General features: G+C 47.7%; 3 protein-coding genes across 4 annotated transcripts in view; 2 read left to right on the forward strand and 1 right to left on the reverse strand.

The window, feature by feature from the left end:
• Positions 1 to 11,750, reverse strand: part of LOC8051407 (NADH dehydrogenase [ubiquinone] 1 alpha subcomplex assembly factor 2) — a 50,615-nt gene extending 38,865 nt beyond the window's left edge. The window contains exons 1-6 of one of the 2 annotated variants that reach the window (XM_042289570.1): positions 11,306 to 11,589; positions 10,614 to 10,703; positions 10,457 to 10,497; positions 9,863 to 9,937; positions 7,947 to 7,992; positions 6,848 to 6,956 (exon numbers count right to left, since the gene is read on the reverse strand). In XM_042289570.1, the coding sequence (XP_042145504.1) occupies positions 6,862 to 6,956; positions 7,947 to 7,992; positions 9,863 to 9,937; positions 10,457 to 10,497; positions 10,614 to 10,703; positions 11,306 to 11,444 (486 nt within the window). In that variant the 5' untranslated portion in view covers positions 11,445 to 11,589 and the 3' untranslated portion in view covers positions 6,848 to 6,861. Of the gene's footprint in view, positions 1 to 4,638; positions 6,957 to 7,946; positions 7,993 to 9,862; positions 9,938 to 10,456; positions 10,498 to 10,613; positions 10,704 to 11,305 lie in introns of those variants that run through there. The other variant, XM_002435001.5, reaches the window with a different exon arrangement.
• LOC8051408 (small integral membrane protein 15) lies at positions 303 to 4,167 on the forward strand. Its single transcript, XM_040218738.2, has 2 exons — positions 303 to 394; positions 2,983 to 4,167. The coding sequence occupies exons 1-2, from the start codon at positions 392 to 394 to the stop codon at positions 3,214 to 3,216; spliced, it is 237 nt and encodes a 78-aa protein (XP_040074672.1). The 5' UTR covers positions 303 to 391; the 3' UTR covers positions 3,217 to 4,167.
• An 86-nt stretch (positions 11,751 to 11,836) lies between the features above and the next one.
• Positions 11,837 to 19,698, forward strand: LOC8051414 (telomerase RNA component interacting RNase). The gene is made up of 3 exons (XM_002435000.5): positions 11,837 to 12,182; positions 16,544 to 16,612; positions 18,452 to 19,698. The coding sequence occupies exons 1-3, from the start codon at positions 11,853 to 11,855 to the stop codon at positions 18,554 to 18,556; spliced, it is 504 nt and encodes a 167-aa protein (XP_002435045.2). The 5' UTR covers positions 11,837 to 11,852; the 3' UTR covers positions 18,557 to 19,698.
• The last annotated feature ends 391 nt before the right edge of the window (positions 19,699 to 20,089 follow it).

Here is a 20,089-nt window from a genome sequence, read left to right on the forward strand (position 1 = left end):
AATAATAGTCAACAAAGTAAAAATAAGAAAAAGTTTCCTCGCTAAAAACCGTGACGTCACAGAAAACAAAACAAACAAAAACAAGCAAAACAAAATTTCTTTGTCACGTGACGTTATATTTCGTTATATTTGTGACGTCACTTCCGGTGACGTCGGGTCACGTGACCTTCCATTATTCCTCCTCCGAATCGCTCGTTGCCGTATGCGCTGCCGCCAAACTGTGCCGCCAGGTGGCCAGGCCACTGACGCTGATACGGCGATAATACGATTCCCAGGTCCCAGGCACGTCCCTCGTTGACAGATCTCCACCCAAGGTAGAGTAAAGCCGTTTAATTATCTCGGTATAATTCTGGTCCAGTTGATTTCGGGCATATACGCGTCTCACGCTGCAATGGTAAGCTTTCGTGTAGCTTGGCGAGCTGGTCCAGATCGGCTCCGCGATCGGAGGCACATCGGGTAGATTTGACGATGGATGCTTGGATTGCCGATCACTGCATGCCCCCAACGACACACCCCGACGCTGTTATCTTCCCCGTAGAAATCAGTGATAAGCACCCGCGTCCAGCCGTTTGCACCTTCCTCCCTCTGAGGGACCATCGGACAGACGGACGGCTGCGGTAGTGCGGGCCTGTCAATGCGCCGCGCCCATCTCCCGTAAAAGCTTTTTTTTTTTTTTGTCCGACTCGTTTTTTAGGCGTTCCTTTCGATCGCGCGGAGATGTAGTCAGAGGCAGAAAACCGCGTATCAGAAGTGCCTCAAGTCCGATCGATGGAAAGTTCCACTAAGCGGGAAAACGTATGCATCGAGGCGCGGCCTCGTTCGTCCGTCCTCCCTGCTTGTAGCGGAGAAGCAGACGTAGTGAGGCAATGCAGGATGGTTGGATTTTCCACAGCAGCCAGTTGCAGGTTGCTCCTCCCACAAAGCCTTCCACTCGTTCCACTTTAACAGAGTGAACGCTGGAGAGGAGGTGAGTTCCTCCTCACCTTCTTTCCAGCATTCACACTGCTAAAGTGGACAGAGTGGGGCACAAAGCACTTTTAGCATGTCCCTGACCGTACCTGGTGTTTCTGCGAATACTTTTAAAAATTCCTACAGATATGGTGCTTGAGAAGAAAAAGAGACTCTTAGAGAAGAAACTGACAGCCACGGCAGATGTCGGGGATTGCAAAAGAACACAGTAATCAGTAAAATAATTACCTTTTTAATTAATGAAGATAAATATATGGTTCCAATTAGAAACTTGCTGAGTATCAACGAAAACCCCTAAAGTAAGTCAATTTTAGGAAGACGAAGCACGCGCAAAGTGTGTGTGCTAAAGTTCTTACTCATGCAGCAGGCGAAAGGCTGACGATGCAAAAAAGCAAATGATTCAATACTGCATTTTCGCGTTGCCAGCCTTTCGCCTGCTGTACAAGTAGAAACGTTAGCACAACTTCACGCTTCACACATGCTTCTTTCTCCTAAAATTGTGTGACTTTGGGCCCGCTTCAGACAGGTCAGCTTTCCCTGGTACAATGCGAATTGCGTGGATCGCGTCCGGCTCGAAAAGGACGAACAATTCGGAGACGTCTGAAGCGGCAGCAGCTAATGAGGGACGCAATGTTTTCACATGACACCTCATGCCTATGATGATAACAACTAAAAACTTGGTTCTAGTTTGAAATCAATTGTTTTTAAGAATAAACCATTTCAGAAAGAGGAGTTAGTATTCTCAACGCCATTTAAATGTACAAAAGCATGTTTATAGCACGTAACTGTATGTTTAAAGTGTGTGACAGAAATAAAATTTAACGATAATGGCAACTGGAAGCAATTGGTTGCTGCGTGTGAACGCGGGCGGCCTTTGTTGCTTGTGTTGTGACGTCAGGTTGCTGGGAGAAATTGCGCCATCTGAAGCAGCAACCAATTAAAGGTACAAAAACATGCTTATAGGGCGTAACTGTGTGTCTAAATAGTGCAAGAAAAATAAAATTTAATAGCAATGATGGCAAATCGTAGCAATTGGTTGCTGCATGTGAAAGCGGGCAGCCAGTGTTGCTGGTGTAGCGACGTCAAGTCCCGACGTTCGCCATGGCTGGCAGTTTGTTCCAGAAAAGTGTTTCTTTTTTCTCAGCCAGCCTATTTGTAGGGGTTTTCGAAAGTAGTCTCAGAAACACCCCGTAGGTCAACTCAGGTCCGCCTCCCATAGTTAGACACACTACTGTTTTGGGGAACAGTTGCTATGGTGACCTCAGTGTACTCTATGGAATACACAGACTTCAAAGCACAGTGTAATGGTGGCACTTTGCCATACTCTATGTAATTCACCTCGAGATTCGATCGGCACGGCTCATCTGGTAGAAAGCAGAACTACACTTTGTTTTACGCTTACTTAGAGCAAAACGAATGCTACGGACGTGAGGCCAAGCCATGGGAGGCACCAATGCAGCGTTCACGCACTGGAGTCAACTGCTAAGAGCTCGTGCTCTGTACCCTTAACCATGCTCCGTGCCGTTAGTGTGGATGCTTTGTCTCCACCCCCATTGTGGACAGAAGGAATCACCACATGCCTTATAGAGAGCCATGGATAAACAAGAGCACACTTCCCCTAAATTGAGTCTGGGTCTCGAGGTGAATACCCCCTTCATGTCAGTGTTACCAACTGTTTTTCGCAAAAAGAACCTACAGCCACCTTTCAAAAACCCTACATGCTGACTGAAATGGTGTTACTTAGCCACGGAGATAAGCGAACATTGCTGACTGGGAAGGACAGTCGTCTTTGGCTCCATCGTCCCTCCCTGCAATCGCAAGCCATTGCCAATCACAAGATTTTTTTTTTTTTTTTTAAAGCATTCTTTTTCAACTTTTTTTTTTATTGGATGTTGAAAATTAGCTTCCCTGTTATTTGAACCCGATTTGCCTTCGATTTTAGGTGGGCTATCACTTGGCATATTACGGTACTTTACAACCCTGCTAAGGACCGCCCTTGCCTCCCCTGTGCAGAGGATGCAGTTGGTGGACGTGAAGGCGTGGCTGGACACGGTGGTGCGGTGGGCGGCCGAGAGCCCCGGGGAGTTCATCTACTACGTGCTGCTGGGTCTGTCACCCTTCTTCCTCATAAGTGCCTTCCTCTCCTGGAAGCTGGCCAAGCACCTCGAGGCAGAGGACAAGCGCAAGAAGCAACGCTCCAAGAAGAAGGCCAACGTTGCCGAGACCAGGAGAACCAAGTCGGACTAGGTTCGGTCCCCTTGGATGACCGGGACCAGGTGTCAGGGCCTCTTGGAGAAGAACTTGGATCAGGATGTCCAATTCTGACTAGACTAGTAGACTTGGCCCTCTTGGAAGACCGGGACAAAGTACCAGGACCAAGTGCCAGGGTCTGACCAGTCTTGATCCTCTTGGTTGACCAATACCAAGTACCAGGACTTCTTGGCCAGGATGACAGAGTCTGACTAGGCTCGACCCCCAGGACAAGGACTTGGACTAGGAGGACCAAGTTTGACTAGACTCGGCCCTCTTGGATGTCTGGGACAAAGTGCAAGGACCAAGTGCCAGAACCTCTTGTACCAGGAGGCTTGAGTCTGACTAGAGTTGATCCTCTTGGAAGACCAGGACGAAGCACTGGGACTATGTACGAGGACCTTTTGTACCAGGAGGCCCAGTGCTCTTGGTTGACCAGTGATCCTCTTGGTTGACCAGGACCAAGTACCAGAACTTCTTGGCCAGGAGGATCAAGTCTGACTTGGCTTGATCCTTTTAAAAGATAAGGACTTGGACTAAAAGGATCAAGTCTGACTAGACTCTGTCCTCCTGGTCAACCTTCAGGCTGCCACTGCACTGGTCCAAGCTGCACTGTGAATTGGCTTGGTGGTGACACCTCTTGACCGCCACCACTGGGCTGGCTTGCCTTACATGGAAGGCGCCTCCCTTTTCATACCACTTCAGAGACTGCGTTGTCGAGGCTTGGACACCCACAAATTGCCATATTTACTCAAATAATTTTAGCGCCGTTTACGAACAATGCCAATGCACCCACTTCTGCGTGTAGTATCAGTTTCTTGAAGTCTACCAAAGAAGCTTAACTAATGATGAGGCAGAGATGTAGGTTCCCTCAGAGAAATGATATCTGCATTTCAACACTGAGCACAGAGTTTCAATTGTCTAGAATTTAGTGGAGATATCATTTTCGGGAAGGAACATTTTCTGAGGCTCATTCTGTTGATATCAATGAATAGCTACAAGTGGGGGGTATGTGCGTAAACAGTGTTGATTAGAGTCAACATGGCAATCTGTGCAGACTATGCCCCTTCTGTTCTTGCCTTGGAAGCACTATGTCCAAGACTGTCTCAAACGAGATTGTGGCTCACTTAATTTTGTGCAAGCCAACCCAGCCACTTGATGGGGGACCCTTGACCGCCCATCTCTGTGCTTTGGCAAGGCACAGTGTCGTGGGACTTTATGGACTACCGCAAAACGTTTTGACAACCCTGGAGCCACGCAATACGAAATGCCACACCTTGCCACTGGTCAAATGTAAGCTTTGTGGCTTCACTGCTGCAGTGGTCAGGAGGTACAAAGACTAGCACAAACGGAATGAGAAACTATAGTTGGGAACACATCCATGCTCTATCCTGTCCATCAGTTTCATGCATTTTGTAATATTTTGTTTACTTCAGAAGCAGCTTGGTAATCTTTTTAGCATGGGCTTGAAGAGTCTAGACTGGCTAGCCCTTCAAGGTTGGATGCAAGGGTGCTTGGAAGACTTAGAAAGGACTGCTGAGAATCGTCTCTGCCCAGCCTCCAAAGTATCCATGAGTGTCTTTGGAGGGAGGGTGCCACTAAAGGGGTGTCCAAACAGGACACTACAAAACGCACGACTCCGTGCGTTTTGTGAAAATTGAAGCGGACGCACCCACTTCAATTTTCATGATTTGTCGGAGTCGTGCGTTTTGTAGTGTCCTGTTTGGACACCCCTCAAGCCAGTCTGATATTTCAGTTGCACAGAACAGATACACCCAAGCAAATGTCAAATGTTATTGATTGGGACAAACGCTTTACATTTCTGCTGCACATTTTTTTTACCATCTCCGATACATTTTAGAAGGCTTGAATGTGAAAGGGTGTGCCAGACTTGAAAGTCACTCTTTTCTTTTGTACATTTTGCATTCCATGGAGCTACTTCTACGCTGCTTTTTGTTTCTGCAATGTTTCGAGAGAAGCCTTTGAGTCAGATCTTTTTACATTTAATGCTGGAAACGTTTGAGGCGTGTTGGTGGCAGGTTGGAGGTCATATGCCGCTCTTTGCGTGAATCATTTGTGTGGGATGTGCTTTTGCTCTTATTTGAACACTAGATTTTGAGGTGGCAAGTGGCAGGAGAATGGACAGTACTAGCCAAGGCACCGGGGAAACGACCCGAACGAAGAATACTGCTACAGTATTGGCGCGATTTCTTGGCACATAGCCTCAACATTGTTTCCACTTTTGTAGACGCCATTCACACTCTCGCAATAAGGCAGACATTACCAAACTAGATTGCACTTCAGCAGTCTGCCTAGAAAAGAGTGGCAATCTGGTCGGAACGTTGCTGTTCTTTGTCAGATAAAAGTGCCGAGCCTCAACGAATGATGGGCTTTGAAAGCTGAACAACTTTAGCGATAACGAGAAATTCCAAATGTGGGGGGCCGCGAGGAAACGTGCTTCGCAAATAGATCTACAGTTACTACGTTCGATTTACCTTCACTGGGTGCACACAGTCATATCTGATTCACGAACGCAGCCAGTCTTAAATCGCACGCCGGAAGTATACACTGCCCCGCATTTTTGTGCACCGATGTAGGCTGCTGCAGGCGAATCAAATGCAGCGAGGGTTGCAATTTTTGTGCGGATGTTGGAAACATTGTGGTTCGGCAACAGTCCGAGACGCACTGGGTGTATGAAGCACCGATTAAACGCCGTTTTACAACCGCTGTCTCTTACTCTCGCTACTCGACACCCTACTTGATAAAAAGTGCCGGCAGCACAATGACTGTGTCCACTGACAAAGCGAGAACAGCAGGGTGTGCCTCTCGAATGCCGGCTTCCAGCACACGCGATACGCCTTCTGCCATGCTTTGACTGCGCTTGCACGCTCAAGCGTTGTCTAAGGTACAAAGCTCGTGCCGGAGGCGGGACAACCGAAGCTCGATCCCTGCCATGCCGTTCTCAACATGTTAGTGACAAACTTTGTGCTTTACGATGAGTCACTCTTATGCAGAATTGCAACACTATAAACAAAATATACCATAGTTCATTTTAACTTTTGTTTATTTACAGTACTTTATATTGCTAGGGGCTCATGAGCCAGTAGTGATCATAGTCCTTCCAAGATTAAAAACACAGTTTCAATCAATCAATTGGTATCTTACAGTTCTGCATCTTTGGGAAAATATTAAATTTCAGACTTGTAGCCAGAAATTTTGTGTTTCTAATAATATACTAAGCTCTAAGGAGAGCGACTGGAATTTCACTGCCCCAAAGCTCGTCGGCCCTCCTTTTTGCTTTTTCTAAGTGCCACTCTTTTTTTTTTTTTTTTTTTAATGTACAAGAACTGCATTACAACTTAGACTACTAGACAAGTTATAGAATCCAATTCCTTGTTTTCATTAAAAACCATACTGAAGCTAACGCACACAAAATAATAAGAGCATGTTGCATGTGGTCTGGAACAACACAGCATAGCTGGAGAGCTCATCAGATTCAAGGAACATACATCATTTTGTGCAACCCACTCTCCAGACAAACGAGTTTTCGGAAATTAATTGTGAAAAAATACAACCGCGGCTGTCGTCAAGCTACTGCAACGTTTTTAAAATGGAGGCCATCTGGTACCCTGGACTGCCCTGTCACGTGCTGGGAGGAGGCGGCGGCTTCGGAAGGTCCTCTTCGGCTTGGGCTTGTATCCGGTACTCCGGGTACTGAGGAAAGCTGGTCGGGGCGGCTGCGGACATGAGCGCGTGGTGTCACTACCGCTCAAGAGTAAAGCACAAGCCACGAGATTACTGCAAAGGACGTTTGCATACTGTGCACTCCTTCATTAAAGGTGTACTCTGGCTGTTTTTCGAGCTACCCAAACGAATTTCATTTTCTGAATACCCCGATTTCAGTCTTTACGGTATGCTATTTAGCGTCTCGAAATTCAAAATGGCTATTGAGAAAACCATAATTGAAGATGATGCCGAAATCAACGTTTAAATTTCTGTGCGCTCTCCGGTGGTGTTACGTCACAAATGATACAGACTTCCAGGTCACACAGGTAGTCTTAAACGGAATACGTCGAGCATTTTTTCGTTCTTCTCGGTGAATGAGCTTCCAATCATTCTTTTCCCACCATTAAACGTCTCGTGATCAGTTGGGAACGCGGTTTACCGCCCACTTTGTACCATTTCTGTCGTCACATTTCAGTGTTGCCAGTAGGGGCTATCGGTTTGAGAAATACGACGAGAACAAAATTATAAACGCAATAACTTCGCAAATTTTTTTTTTTTTTTTTAACACAATTTTGGAGTGTTTGGTACAGCCATGTTTATTGGCGTGTTGAGCCAATTTCGAGGCAAATCTTGAGAGAGTGGGAACTTTAGTGCACCCCCGTGCTCACCACGTGTTCAAAGTCTTTCACACGATCTGCTGTACAGATCGCATTATTCTATCCTATATATGCCTTTTTTTTTTTTAAATAAATGTGTTTAAATTAAAATTAGATGCCCTTTATACAACGCTTTCTCCCAGGTTAAGTGTAACAATGCCCTTAATCTCTTATCTCTCTATTGCCAGAGACAGAACCAATATGGCAATCTTACAGCAAGCACTAGCTGTACTCGGTAGGCAGTAAGATGTGTAAGGCATATGACTCGTGGACCTTGCAAAGACCTCCGTAGACCAAGGCCACTACCTCCGTTCGAAACCATGCGATGCTAGTTCAACCGCTCACCTGATTCTGCACTAGTGATGGCTCCACCAGTCCTTTCTTCCCGTTCCTGAAAGAGGAACGCACGGGCAGATGAGAATTAAAGAGAGTGAGCTTTAACCCGACGTGCTGGAAGGAAGCACAAGCGCTCCCGAAGTGGCAACAAATGATGTTTTAGAAGCCATTCGGTCATGCTGTTGGATGTCGCGATCCCGGCGGTCGGTGCTAAGTCCCGGCAAATGGTACGGGCGATTGCGTGTTGTCTGTCGTTTCGGCGTCCCAACTCCTGACTGTCGAATCCTCCGGGGATCGTCATACTGCAGGGCGACCCACAGAAGAATGGGCATCTGCTGCACCTACCACCGCTGTTGCGACACCAGCAGTGTCGCGGCCAGCAAGGGCAGGACACTTCAATCGAGTCATCGGGTGGAAATCGTGGGACCGCCTTTTGAGAACGCGGAAAACACGCCAGTCGGAGTCACTTCACCGGGTTCCGAGCTGGCTAGCTAGAAAGGCACAGGGCTACCAACAAGGGAGGCCCATTCGTTTGCACGCTCGCTTAAAGAGCATGGAACGCCGACGTAATAGGAGCTACGGAGACACCGCTTGCCGGTAAGCTCGTCGTTCTACTCCGACAAGTGGGTGAGTGGGCAAGGCCCCACAAAACATTACTGGCATTATCGCGACGTCATTACTCGGTGCGACCTGCTCGACCTCAACTCCACGGCCACTTACCCACCACTTGTGGCCACAAGCGGTCGCTCTCCGACGAAGGGACCGTCGAGCGATTTTGAGCCAATTGTCTGCTTCCGTGTTTGCCAAGTTAAAGGGCACATGGAAGTACTTTTCGCATGTACGAAATGTCAAACGCTGGCTGGGACTCGCGGATTTCGGGGGTTGCAAATAAAGCCCCCATGGCAGACTCTCAAACATCTTGGTCTCTGCAAACAAGAGTGGTACGGTGCCTCATGCAATGTGGCACAAGCACGATGCCCCACGATTCTGCTAAGGAAGCGTTACACCAAAACGAAAGCAGTCCACTTCCTGATCCGAAAGCGCACAAAGCTTTGAGCCACCACATCAGCCGAACGCCCGCCGACGAAACCGTGTGCCGTCGTATTGTGTGTTTTATATCTCGCCAGCCGACTCTAGTGTGTGCCATAATCTTTGACCTTTTGCAGGGCCACTGCCCACTTTCGATGCGAGATTATGGAAGGGGGCATTGTCCACCTCGGCAGAATTCGAGTCGACGGACCTTTTTCGAGTAACGAGCGCCATCTGGGGGATTGTTTGCGAACCACAAATGAGGGGCAGCCCAACGTGCCTCTGCCCGTCGCAACATGTTGGCAAGGTACCATTGCGTCAGCTTTCGTTGTTTTTTATGCCGCATGTAACCGGTGCTCGAAAAAGAATTGTCAGGAAACACGAAATACGTGCAAACATAGGTGCTGAATATGTTGGTCGTGCGGGACGGTGCCCTCCAAAAGTGGAGACAGTGGGAGGCAAGGCCAGGGAAAAGGTGTACGCATGCATCGAGGATTACTGGAAAAAGGTCTACTGTGCTGTGACACTTCAAGGACCCCACTGAGAGGTTTAGGTTGCACTTTTACTAATGCAACTTTGGATTGAAACAAAGGCTCTTTCACCACTTCACTTTGAAAAAAAAAAGAAAAATCTTTTGCAGATGGCCACGAAAATTTGGAAGGCAATTGTAAACTATAGCACTATAACTAGGCACTGTGTGTCTCGTTACAGAGTCTGCAAGCTTGTGGCATTCTTACCCTAAAGTGCCACACACATAAAAATAAATGTTGGATGCATCAGACGTTTCGTCGTGCGTGTCTCTGGCACTTAAATGATGTTCTCTGCCGAGGCAAAACAGTGGTTGTAGAAGCTACAGCACATAGTCCGATCGACAAGAGGTTGGAACATGGAAATACCTTTTGAGCTGCCTCTTTGAGAAGAGCAGCACTCTTCTTCTTCGCTTCCATAATGGCGATGTTCCGAAGAATCTCCTGCAATGTGAAAAAGTGATCGCCATACAAACCTGCCATGCTGCCCTCTCAAATGGAGAGCATCTGTTAAGGGCTGTCCAAACAGGACACAACAGATGCTGTGCACGGCGTTTGATATACCGGAAGTGGAGGTCTTCCTCCGGTTCCAGTCCGCTTTAGGATGTTTTTCTTTTTCTCAGGGGCTAAGCTACCCTTTACCTGCGTCCTTGAACAGAGGCTTGGCGTGTGTTCATCACGAGAGCTTGGACAGCCACTTGCACACTCTGCCGGCTGTCGTCAAAGCCTCCGCTGTTGTTGCCAGTCCTCAACCTCCCAAAAACAAGGAAGGGGAGGAGACAATAGGGAGGAGGAAAGCCGTGCTGTTCGTGTGATTGAAGTCCTCACCAAACAAGTATGCGCGTGTCAAACCTTTCACGTTTTTCGAGAAGTGCAGACATTTACTTTTATGCCTACTCTGCACGGCATTTGTTGGGTCCTGTTTGGACAGTCCTTTAGTCGAAAAATGGGTGGAAGTGTCACCTCTTGGGTGGGCGGGTCCTGCCGTCTGCCCCGTAGCCACGCTACACGAAATTTTGGGGGCAAAGGAAGGAAGCTTAGCACCACAAATGCAACGAAACCATCTCCTATCGAAAGGAATGACAAGTGCACAGATTTATTGTTTTTTTGCTAGGCTTACCATCCCACTCGACTGGCACCTCTTGGTCAAGCTTGTCCTTAATGTATGGCTCAAACCACCTAACTGGCCGCCGCTTTCCCCTGCTTGGCTCTGGAAGAAAAAAGAGCCAAAAGGTTCAAGCCGAAAAAGAAAAAAAAAAAAATGCAACCATCACCCAACGTGTCAGCCTGCTGCAATGTGAAGTGGAATTTATGTGCAGTCAGCTGTGGGCGAAATTTGATAGTTTTGTATGCTTTGTTTCACCGTAACTTGGCCAAGAGCGATTGCTATAACCCATTCAAGAGGCAAAGCAAGTGACAAACGTTACCAAAGGTACGGGGTCGTGAGTTTAACCCTAGCAGATGGAGAAGAGAGGAAGAAGGAAATACCCCCTTACCTTCTTTTGACGTCGTTCTTCTCCTAGCTGAGGACGCTACGAGCCATCGAAGCCAATGCGATGTCGTGTGAGTGTCACGTGACCTTAGGGAAAAGCTCAGCGACGCAAAGGCTAGCCACCTTCGTCTCACCGTCGACTAGTGAGTAGAAACAAAGGCAGGCAGCTAGCCTTGCGTGTACCCACTAATCCTTCCAATCACAGCTCAACGCGCTCTGACCTCCACTCGTGCTCTCTCTCCTCCAGTCAGTTGCCGGTTAGTACGGGCGGTCAAGGTGTTCCCCGAGGACAGGGTGGTCACCGACAAGCGTTCGCTCACCGGCAGGGATCTCGAAGTACTTGTTTCCCAGGTGGTCGCTCCCCATTTCGTTGGCCGGCAGCTTCTTGGACGCGATCGAGGCCCAAAAGTTCTTCCAGATCTGGAGGACAAGCCTCCTGCCGCCACCGTTGCTCGCCATCACTCTGCCAAGACAAACTGCCAATCTCGAAAATAGATATGTAAATATGTATCTGCATATAAACTAAACTTTACGGTCGCGCAGTATGCGACTGGCCATCGCACCTCCGATTTCGGAGAAGCAGAAAAAGCAGAACTGACCAAAATTGACTTTGGCTATGATATGTCCTTACAAAGCAAGTATTCGAGCCAATTTGAGCCACGTTTGAAAGGTATGGTTTGGTATGGTTTGGCAGGACTCTTAGTATTAAAAATATCTATTTTCAATCTTATTTTAACGAAAAAAAAAAGCCTTCAAGAGCCATTTGTTACGTTTATTTTTTATTTATTACGTTGGTGTACCTGCGGTAACTGCGGCGACATCGGATAATGGGGTAACGGCCGAAATTCCTCCCAAACGGACACGAAAATGGCTGACAGGCATCGTTCTTCGGGTTCTTCGCGGCCGTCCAAGCCGTCCAAAACCGCCGCCGTCGTTCACGAAAGGGACAGCGATAGCAGTAGCAGTAGCTCGGGACAGAGCGACGATGGATCCAACTCTAATTCCAACTCCCTGAACGCCTTCGCGAACGACGGCAGCTTTCTGGCGCGCTTCAAGCAGATGCAAGAGGCCTGTCAGCAGCAGGCGCAGTCCCAGGCCGACGACGCGCAGTTCGCGGCCCCGGCGCCCCAGGTCACGGTGAAGACGGAGCGGGACGCCGACGACAGCGGTGCGGCCAAGAAACGGGCGCTCCCCTTTGTAAGAGACTCCCCGGTGGCCGCAGCCACGCTGCGCGATGCCTGTCTTAGCGTGACTCGCCATTAGAACTGCCCGAATTTTCGAACGAATGATTCATCGGCAGTGATATACGGCCTTGATGTTACGGGGTGACTCATATTTAACCGACCCACAAGCCGCGCTCGTTACGAACTCCCCCGCTGAGCAGTGTTGGGGCGTGCTGCTTGCAGTCACGGTCAAAAGATGCAAAGGGAAATTGCGTAACGGTGGGACAAGGAAGAGCTGAAGCTGGGTGCAAGTTCTGAGCTTCCATAGGCCCGCACTTTTGTGCACTGTAGTCATGCACATCAGCGCCGATGGCACAACGTGAGCACGGGACGTTCACGTCACGGATTAGGACAAAGTTTAAAGGGGAGGACGTGTAAATGTTTCTACGCTAGGTGGCGCCAGGTGCCACCCTATATAGGTTGCACCAGCAATCGCCAGATACAGTGACGTTTCGTTAATATGGCCACCTCCATTCCCCCCCTCCCCCAACCAAGGCATCCATAATGTCTGTTGCCCATAATAACCAAACATAAATGCATGTATTTACTCAGTTCATCCTCGAAATATATTAACTGGATTAATGAGACATGGCTGGATTCAGTTTGTAGCCACCTCCATTCATGCATCCAATTATCTAGCCTCAAAACGGAGAAGCACGTTGCAAAGACCCGAGACTGCGACGTGGCGTGCAAGAAGAGTAGGCATGACGTTTGGGAGGGCAGGTGCAGTTCTGCGGGTTTGTCTACCGACCGGGATGTAGTCGAGATGTGGGGTGGCAGGGCCCCCTTGCGCTCGTATGCTCCATTCACCCCAGGATGACAAGGTGGTGGAAGTTACATGCTCGTTGAACCATTCAACAGCCGGTTATGCTCCAGATGATCATGCCTTCTCCACATACTAATGTTCAGAGAGCAACGTCCGGCGGTGAGAGGCAGGCGATTGATTGGTCCGGCGAAAGCAGTTTCTACTGCCCCGTCAGCTCGGCGGTGTTGTAGGTGGGCAGACGCTCCCTTCGCCAAGCGGGAGAGAGTTTACGGGTGGAAAGGCAAGCGTAGGCTGATATAACTTTAGCTCGGACAGGAAAAGAAAAAAAAGACACATAAAAAGAAGAAAGAAAAAAAGAATTGCAAATGCAGTGAGGAGGGTCTTCGTGGTACTGCATATAATATTGCAATGAGATAGGCATGAAGCGTGGGACCACTCTGCCTCTGGTAGAAGAGAGCGATCGTCAAACCTCTCCCCTTTGCGCCCAGCATAGCGGCGCCTGGAGCCCCTGCATAGCGTGCGAGCCCCCTGTGTCTGCCAACAAGAGGGCATAGAGTCCCCAGGAGGACGTGGCCATACCGAGTTTAGCGGGGCACTGTGCCCCTGTCGCACTAGATCATTTGTGTTTCTTTTTACAGTGACTGTTCTTGAAGGGGTACTTCGAGTATCTTTCGGTGCTTCCGTTCCACTTCCAAGTTTGTAGCCATTTTTCTAGCCGAGTGACCGACCTGCAATGGTCGACTTGGAGTACATTTCCCCAATCCACCATTTTTTGAATTCCCGGTTTGAGGTTTTTTTGGCAAGAAGCTGCATGGGCATGGGCATGGCACGAGCAAGTGTAAACATTCCTTAGAGTGGCGATGTTAGATCCTATTGGGCCCCCTCGCGCTAAAGTGACCTAGACTGAGCTTTGTAATCATTGCTTTTGTACCCACTGTGGCTTACCATTTGCCCCCAGGTTCATACGGCTTCTCCCCTCCCCTTTCTACCAGCACCTTTTTTTTTCCATGAGTTCCATAACAAGAAATCCTAGAACCTAGAACCAGGGGGCAGCAGTTCTGAAAGAAGGTGCTTTGGTCTGTGCTTGACACTCGAAACCTTCACGTTTCACATTTGGAGGGTTTTAATCCCTGCCAAGGGCTCTTAAATTTAATTGGGGCTTATGGTAGAAAAAGTGTTGTGTATCTTAAGTCGGAAGATCCCCGGGTAGTCCAAATTAATCCTCACTCCTTCATTCGGTTATGCCAGCTACCCTCCAATGGTTTGGTTGGTGAAACCCCATATTATGGGAGGGAGAAGGTGGGGTTCACGAATCCCCTATACTCCATTTCACCTTGCGTCCGGATGCAGCAGACGCTACGAGTAGGGCTCCGCATTTTTGGTTTTTATTATTTTGGAAATTCGGCATACTTTTTTCAATTTTTATTTTAAAATTCAATTTTCGGTGTATATTTGTGCCCACAAAAGTTTATCTTTTTTTTTTTTTCCGGTGAATATAAAATAAACTCCAAAGGACACCGGTTCAGATGATCCTTGTAGTTCTGATATTTGTGATCACTCAAAAAATAACGGCACAGATACCTTGAAAAAGAAATGGACTCTTCATTTGGCAAATGTGTGCAGCTGTAAAAGAAACAAAGAGAAAAGAACACAAAAGTACAAACATCCAATATGAAGTCTATGCCCAAAAGACATGGGACTTCACCTTCTGTACATCAAAATTATGTGATCTTATTATAGCAGTAAACACACATGTACTTTCCCAGGTTCTCCTCATTGATCCACACTCTTTCTTTCCTGTTAATATGACCCTGAGCTTCGAGGATGCTCTCTCGGCGCTAGCACTGTACACTGGCAGGCTGATGAAATGAAGCGCTGCCTGAGTCAAAATCGGCCAATCAACCAAATGTGACCGCCAAAAGAGACACGGTGCAACGTTTTGAAGCACAACATATTTCGTGTACTCACTAAACTCTGGCTGCAGAGCTTGCATCAAGTCAGTCTTCCTTACGAGTTTGAAAACACGCTCGTGCGTGGTGAAGTCGTAAAGCATTTCGGGCTTCACGTTCCAATCGATGATGCGCACATTAAACCAAAACGTCGTGATGGCATTCAGGTATCTCACATTCGGGCACATTTCGATAGACACTGTCGTCCCACCTTTTCGCCGCGGCTCTGCGGTACAACTGGAAGGTCAAAGTGACCTTTTTCGGTTAAGACCGCATTTTAGAAAATGAACTTGACGTATTTTTATCGGTTTAAATCGAAAACGCCGCACCTGCAAACTGACCTTTTTCGGTTAAAACCGAATTTCCGAAAATGCATTCGGCGTACTTTTATCGGTTTAAACCGAAAACTCTGAACCCTAGCTATGAGCTATCCTAGCCAATCCCGCTCTGTTGACGTAGACCGTGATATGCTTTCTGCACATTTCTGTGCCCTCTCCAAGGTCATGTGACACTCGCAGAGCTTTGGATTGACTCCGATGGCTCGTAGTGTCCGCTGCGCTCGGACGTAAGGTGAAACGGAGTATAGTGAGGTATAGGACGTAAGTGGGATACATTACTGGGAGTAAATACCGGAAATCCGCCTCATCTGCCAGAGACATAATTATTAGAGAAATGCCACACGAGACGGTGCTAGCTTCTGCGATGAAAACCTGGGACATTACTGGGCACACCGCCCCTCTGGGTGGTGGGCCCAGTATTGTCGGTATAATATGTATAATATGGTTAGCTCACCTTTCTCGAATTAAAAAGCGCCCAACACTCCAGGTCATCACGGCATTCGCTAGTGCCTTCTCTGCACTTCGCACTCGGAGCAAACACTTGTCGGTTTCAAAGCCTTTGTGTTTGACATTACCGTTTGCTCATTATTGTGAGCAGCCCTTAGTAGGAAACTGGTGGTGAGCAGTACTTGCACGCAGTGTACACGGGACCAATTTCCGGCTCAGCACGGCTATGTTCGGGCAAATTGAGAAGGTATGAGGAACGGTTACGTAAAAGAAGTAAACTCGATGTGTGTTTCGCCAACGTACAGTCTTCACCGATATGTAAGACCCTTTCGTCAAGGCAGTTTATGTGGCATGAGGCACTCTATTTTTAGAGAGAGAACAAAGGCCTACATACTTCCTCATGCCAAGAAATGGGGGCCTGGCCGTGAATCCTGCACGGTCGCTCGATACTGCCTCGTCAAGCGGGCCTTTCGTATCGGTGGAGGCTGTACTTACCTTTGACATCACCCGAGGCATAAAATCCAAAGTCACTGACAAAATGAGAATGGCAGACACCACAGCGTTGTCGGAGCTTGCATCGGAGGAGTAATCGGTGCTCTTCTGTATTTTATTGTCCCGCCTTCAGCTTGTGCTGGAGGCAGGACAACCGAAGCTCCTCCCTGCCCTTTTCACCTTGTTGATGACTCTAGCATTTAATTTGTGCGTTACTCAAAGTACCCCGCTTTTTCCAACTTTACCCCCCGGGGTTCCGACGCGGCTTGTCGGGGTCGGGTCGACACGGCGGTGCCGGTTGGCGCAGCCAAGTGTCTAACGTGCTAGTACTTATTTCCTTTAGGTGGGTAAGAGAAGGGGTGGCAAAGTGCTAAAGACGGGCGTTGTCCACAAGCCCAAGGTGGACGATGAGGTAAGCCTAACGTTCTGCGTTCCTTTCCTTCTCTAGCCCGCACTGTGCTTCGTAGCCACGCTAGCGGTGCGGTCACGAAATCCGCACGTAGGTCTCCTCGTTTTCGTTTCCACAATTGCTCGTGAAGGAGGGGACGTTCAAACGAAGCGGGAATTTCCCTCTAGACTCCTAACGTATTACGACTGTCTTGGGCGTCTCCGTCGGCTTGCGAGTGGCTTCTTGTCAGCCGTTTCGGTTGGCTCGGTCAGTGCTACCCAAACTTTGAAGTTCCCGTCGAGAAGTGCCGACGCTCAATGAAACGGCCGCATTTTTGTCTCCGATGTTGCTGGCAATCCTGCAATTTTAAGCGATCTGGTTGTCAGACGCTCCTAGCCGTATTTATTTGCCTTTGTTGCTCAGCCTACGATGACTCAACACTTTTGTCCTTTTCTGGGGAACGGGCCTCACTACAGTTTGGGAAGCACTGGTCTATGCAGCCTTTCCGTAAAGCTTTCGAAGTAGAGGGCGAACGCGAAATATGGTCAAATTACTTTGGTTTTCTCGTTTGGCGTAGGCCTCGGAGGAGGTATTGCTAACTGCCCTGGAGTTGCATTCATTTATCAGTGTTCCTTATGCCTTTCAATTGTTAGGAAATTGCTAAAGCAAAACACGTTGGTTTGAAGCCTTAGTCCAAAGTGAGTGTTACTTCAGTGGCTATTCAAACTTCCATGTTACAGACCAAAGAAAGCCTTAGATGTGCCTAAATTTATGTGGTAAACACAGCCCCTTGAAAGATTTTTTTTTCAGGAACTTGACATGTGGAATTACGTCTGGCACAAAACTAGCTTCAGCTTTTATTTGACTAATTTTCTGTGTTTTTGAAGCACAGCAGATGTCGCAAGAATATCACGTGGGGCATTCCTTAGAAAAGAGGCGTGTTTTTGGTCCCGGGTAAATAACCTATGCATCACAGAAAGCTCAAACTCTGCAAGAATGGGACGCTAGCGGTTGGGATGGAACGCGGAAGTTTGAGAACATGACACGACCTGGATCAGAAGATAGTTGAGAAAGACGAAATCTCTCTTACACGATGAGCCGAACCTAATGTCCTCAAAACAAGAAATGACATTGTGGATGTTTTCAGTGAATAAAAACTTCTTCGCAAGAAAGAAAACTATTCTTTCTCTTGCTGACAATTTTTTTTTTTCATCTAAATAGATTTTACAGGAGCCCACGACGTCATTCCTTGTTTTGACAATATTGGGCTTAGGTGGACGTTGAATCACAAATAAATTTCTTGTTTCTCAGTTATCCTTTGATTCGGGACAACACCACATTCTCAAACTTTCGCATTCTATCCTAATTGCTAGCGTCACATTCTCACAAAGCGTGAGAATTCTGCGATGCAAAGATTATATTTTCTTGGGCCGAAAAACACGGTTCTCTTTTTTTCAGGAACGCCCGGTATGTTGCACCACGAGCTGGTTGGCTTGCTTAGTGTAAAATTTGCCACACTCCTTGTCCCTTGCTGCCCCATTATTGTCCCGTTATAAATCTGTTTTGCAAGCATCCAATTGCTGCCGGTAGCTCCGTACAAATTCTTTACGCAGCTTTTGTTTAGTTGGAAGTCGGTAGGTAGCCTTTGGCTACCGCTTGTACATAGATACGTGCGGCAAGCTTGCTTTATGAAGAAAATTTAGTAAGGCACCATATTGCCTAAAAACGGGGCGCTCGAACGTGCCAGAGCATTGGTGAGCTCGGCAGTCATCCCAAGACAATCCGCTATGGGGCGGGTGGTTTTGCCTCGGGCTTGGCTTGGCTCGGCGGTGGCTACAGGAGGCGAGCCACTTTGGTTTCCAGGAGGAGCTCCCCAAAGACGCCTGGTCGCGTTACCTGGCCGAGGTGCGCAAGTACCGGGAACGATCGTGCGACGACGAGGAGAAGACGCGGCCGCTGGTCAAGTGATCGGCCGTCTGCTGCCGATCGGCCCTTCTTGTAAATAATGGCTGGATAGGACTGCCCTCTGTCTCTTTCTTTCTCTCTCCCTCTTCCCTCGACCCCTTTCTCTTTGTGTTGACTTTGTTTGGGAATGTGTTGACCTCGTTTTATATAGCTACTACTCGTCTCGAAGAGCACAATCTTGTGCGGAAATCCTGCTGCGTGGGAATGGGCGAAGCTTACTCTTCCAGCCTGTACTACCTTAACGTCCTGCAGGGACACATCCAAGTGTAGAAAATGGACATTCTATTATAGCGTCGGAATGTGGCAACTCATCCGTGCGTACTTGTGCGGTATTTCTTACCCATTTGCTGTATTGCTAAAAGATTGGAAACCCATTGCTAGCAAGTCAGTACTGTTGCTTAAAGGTATTTTGTTAGTGGTTGATTTCTCCTGGTGAAACTTGAGAGCACAACTTTGTCTTGGCCGACAGCAGTTTCGGCCAAGAATTCACTCTAGAATTTTGTCGGGAAAAATGAATCACTGAAAGATACATTAGAATTGTTTTTCAATCGACACACTTTAACATTTGGATGCCCATTGTGCTTATGCTTGGGCAAACCATGTATTTACTGCTTACTGACCGAGCTTGTGTGGAATCTACTTCCAGTAAGGCAGGCTATGTCACTTGAATTGATGTCACATAACTGGGCCATAGGATGCTACTGTTGCAGGTCTTGTGGTCCAGAAACAAAATCGAATTGGTGACTTTCTCCAAGAATGCATGAGCTTAGAGAGCCAGATTTGTAAAGCTTGTTCAAAGAATGGATTTTTCTTTTTAAAGACATTGTCTTTTGTTTAGTTCTTCCAAATTGCAGTTGCCAACTCACGGAGCTCTAAATACTATGTAGTGGGGGAATTCCGAATGTTTCTTCTCCATTGTAGTGGTTACAGAGGAATTTTGTGGGCTTCAAAACTTTAATTGTGAACCACGAATGTATTTTGCGCCACATGGATGCTGGGACTGGTGCCTTGCAAGATCCCACTCAAGATGTTTTGTAGAGACCGTTTGCTTGTACAAAGTTTGTCTTGCCAGTGCAGTTTGTGTGTGCTCCAACTGCTACAACTCTAAATAAAGAAAAAAAGGCATTAAACCCGTGTAAACCTTCTTTGTTGTCCGTTTCTTCAAAATTGTGCCCACTTTGAACTTATATATGTACAATGGTCACCAAACTTAGTACCATCACGAGCTGGTCAGTTTTTGTCACTTCCTGTGCTATTCCTGGGTTTACTGGCCGAAAATTTTGACACCCCGATCCCAACCCAGCCTGGGGAAAACATTCCAGCTGCCGCAGTGACCAATTTGGCTTGGAGTAGCCAGAAATAGATAGTTTGAGTAGCCGGGCAGCGGCACTAAGTTCAAGGAGCATTGTATGTCTACAACAAAGTAAAAAAAAAAAAAAAGTGATTTAAAAACAGCCTTTCCACTCTGGTGAAGAAGGAAAACCAGTGAAGCTCTACTATGATGAGACGACCTCAAGGACGCCGCCTAGAGGACAG

This window comes from Ixodes scapularis, unplaced genomic scaffold, assembly GCF_016920785.2.
Source record: "Ixodes scapularis isolate PalLabHiFi unplaced genomic scaffold, ASM1692078v2 PGA_scaffold12__126_contigs__length_90152505, whole genome shotgun sequence".
NCBI classification, from domain to species: domain Eukaryota; kingdom Metazoa; phylum Arthropoda; class Arachnida; order Ixodida; family Ixodidae; genus Ixodes; species Ixodes scapularis.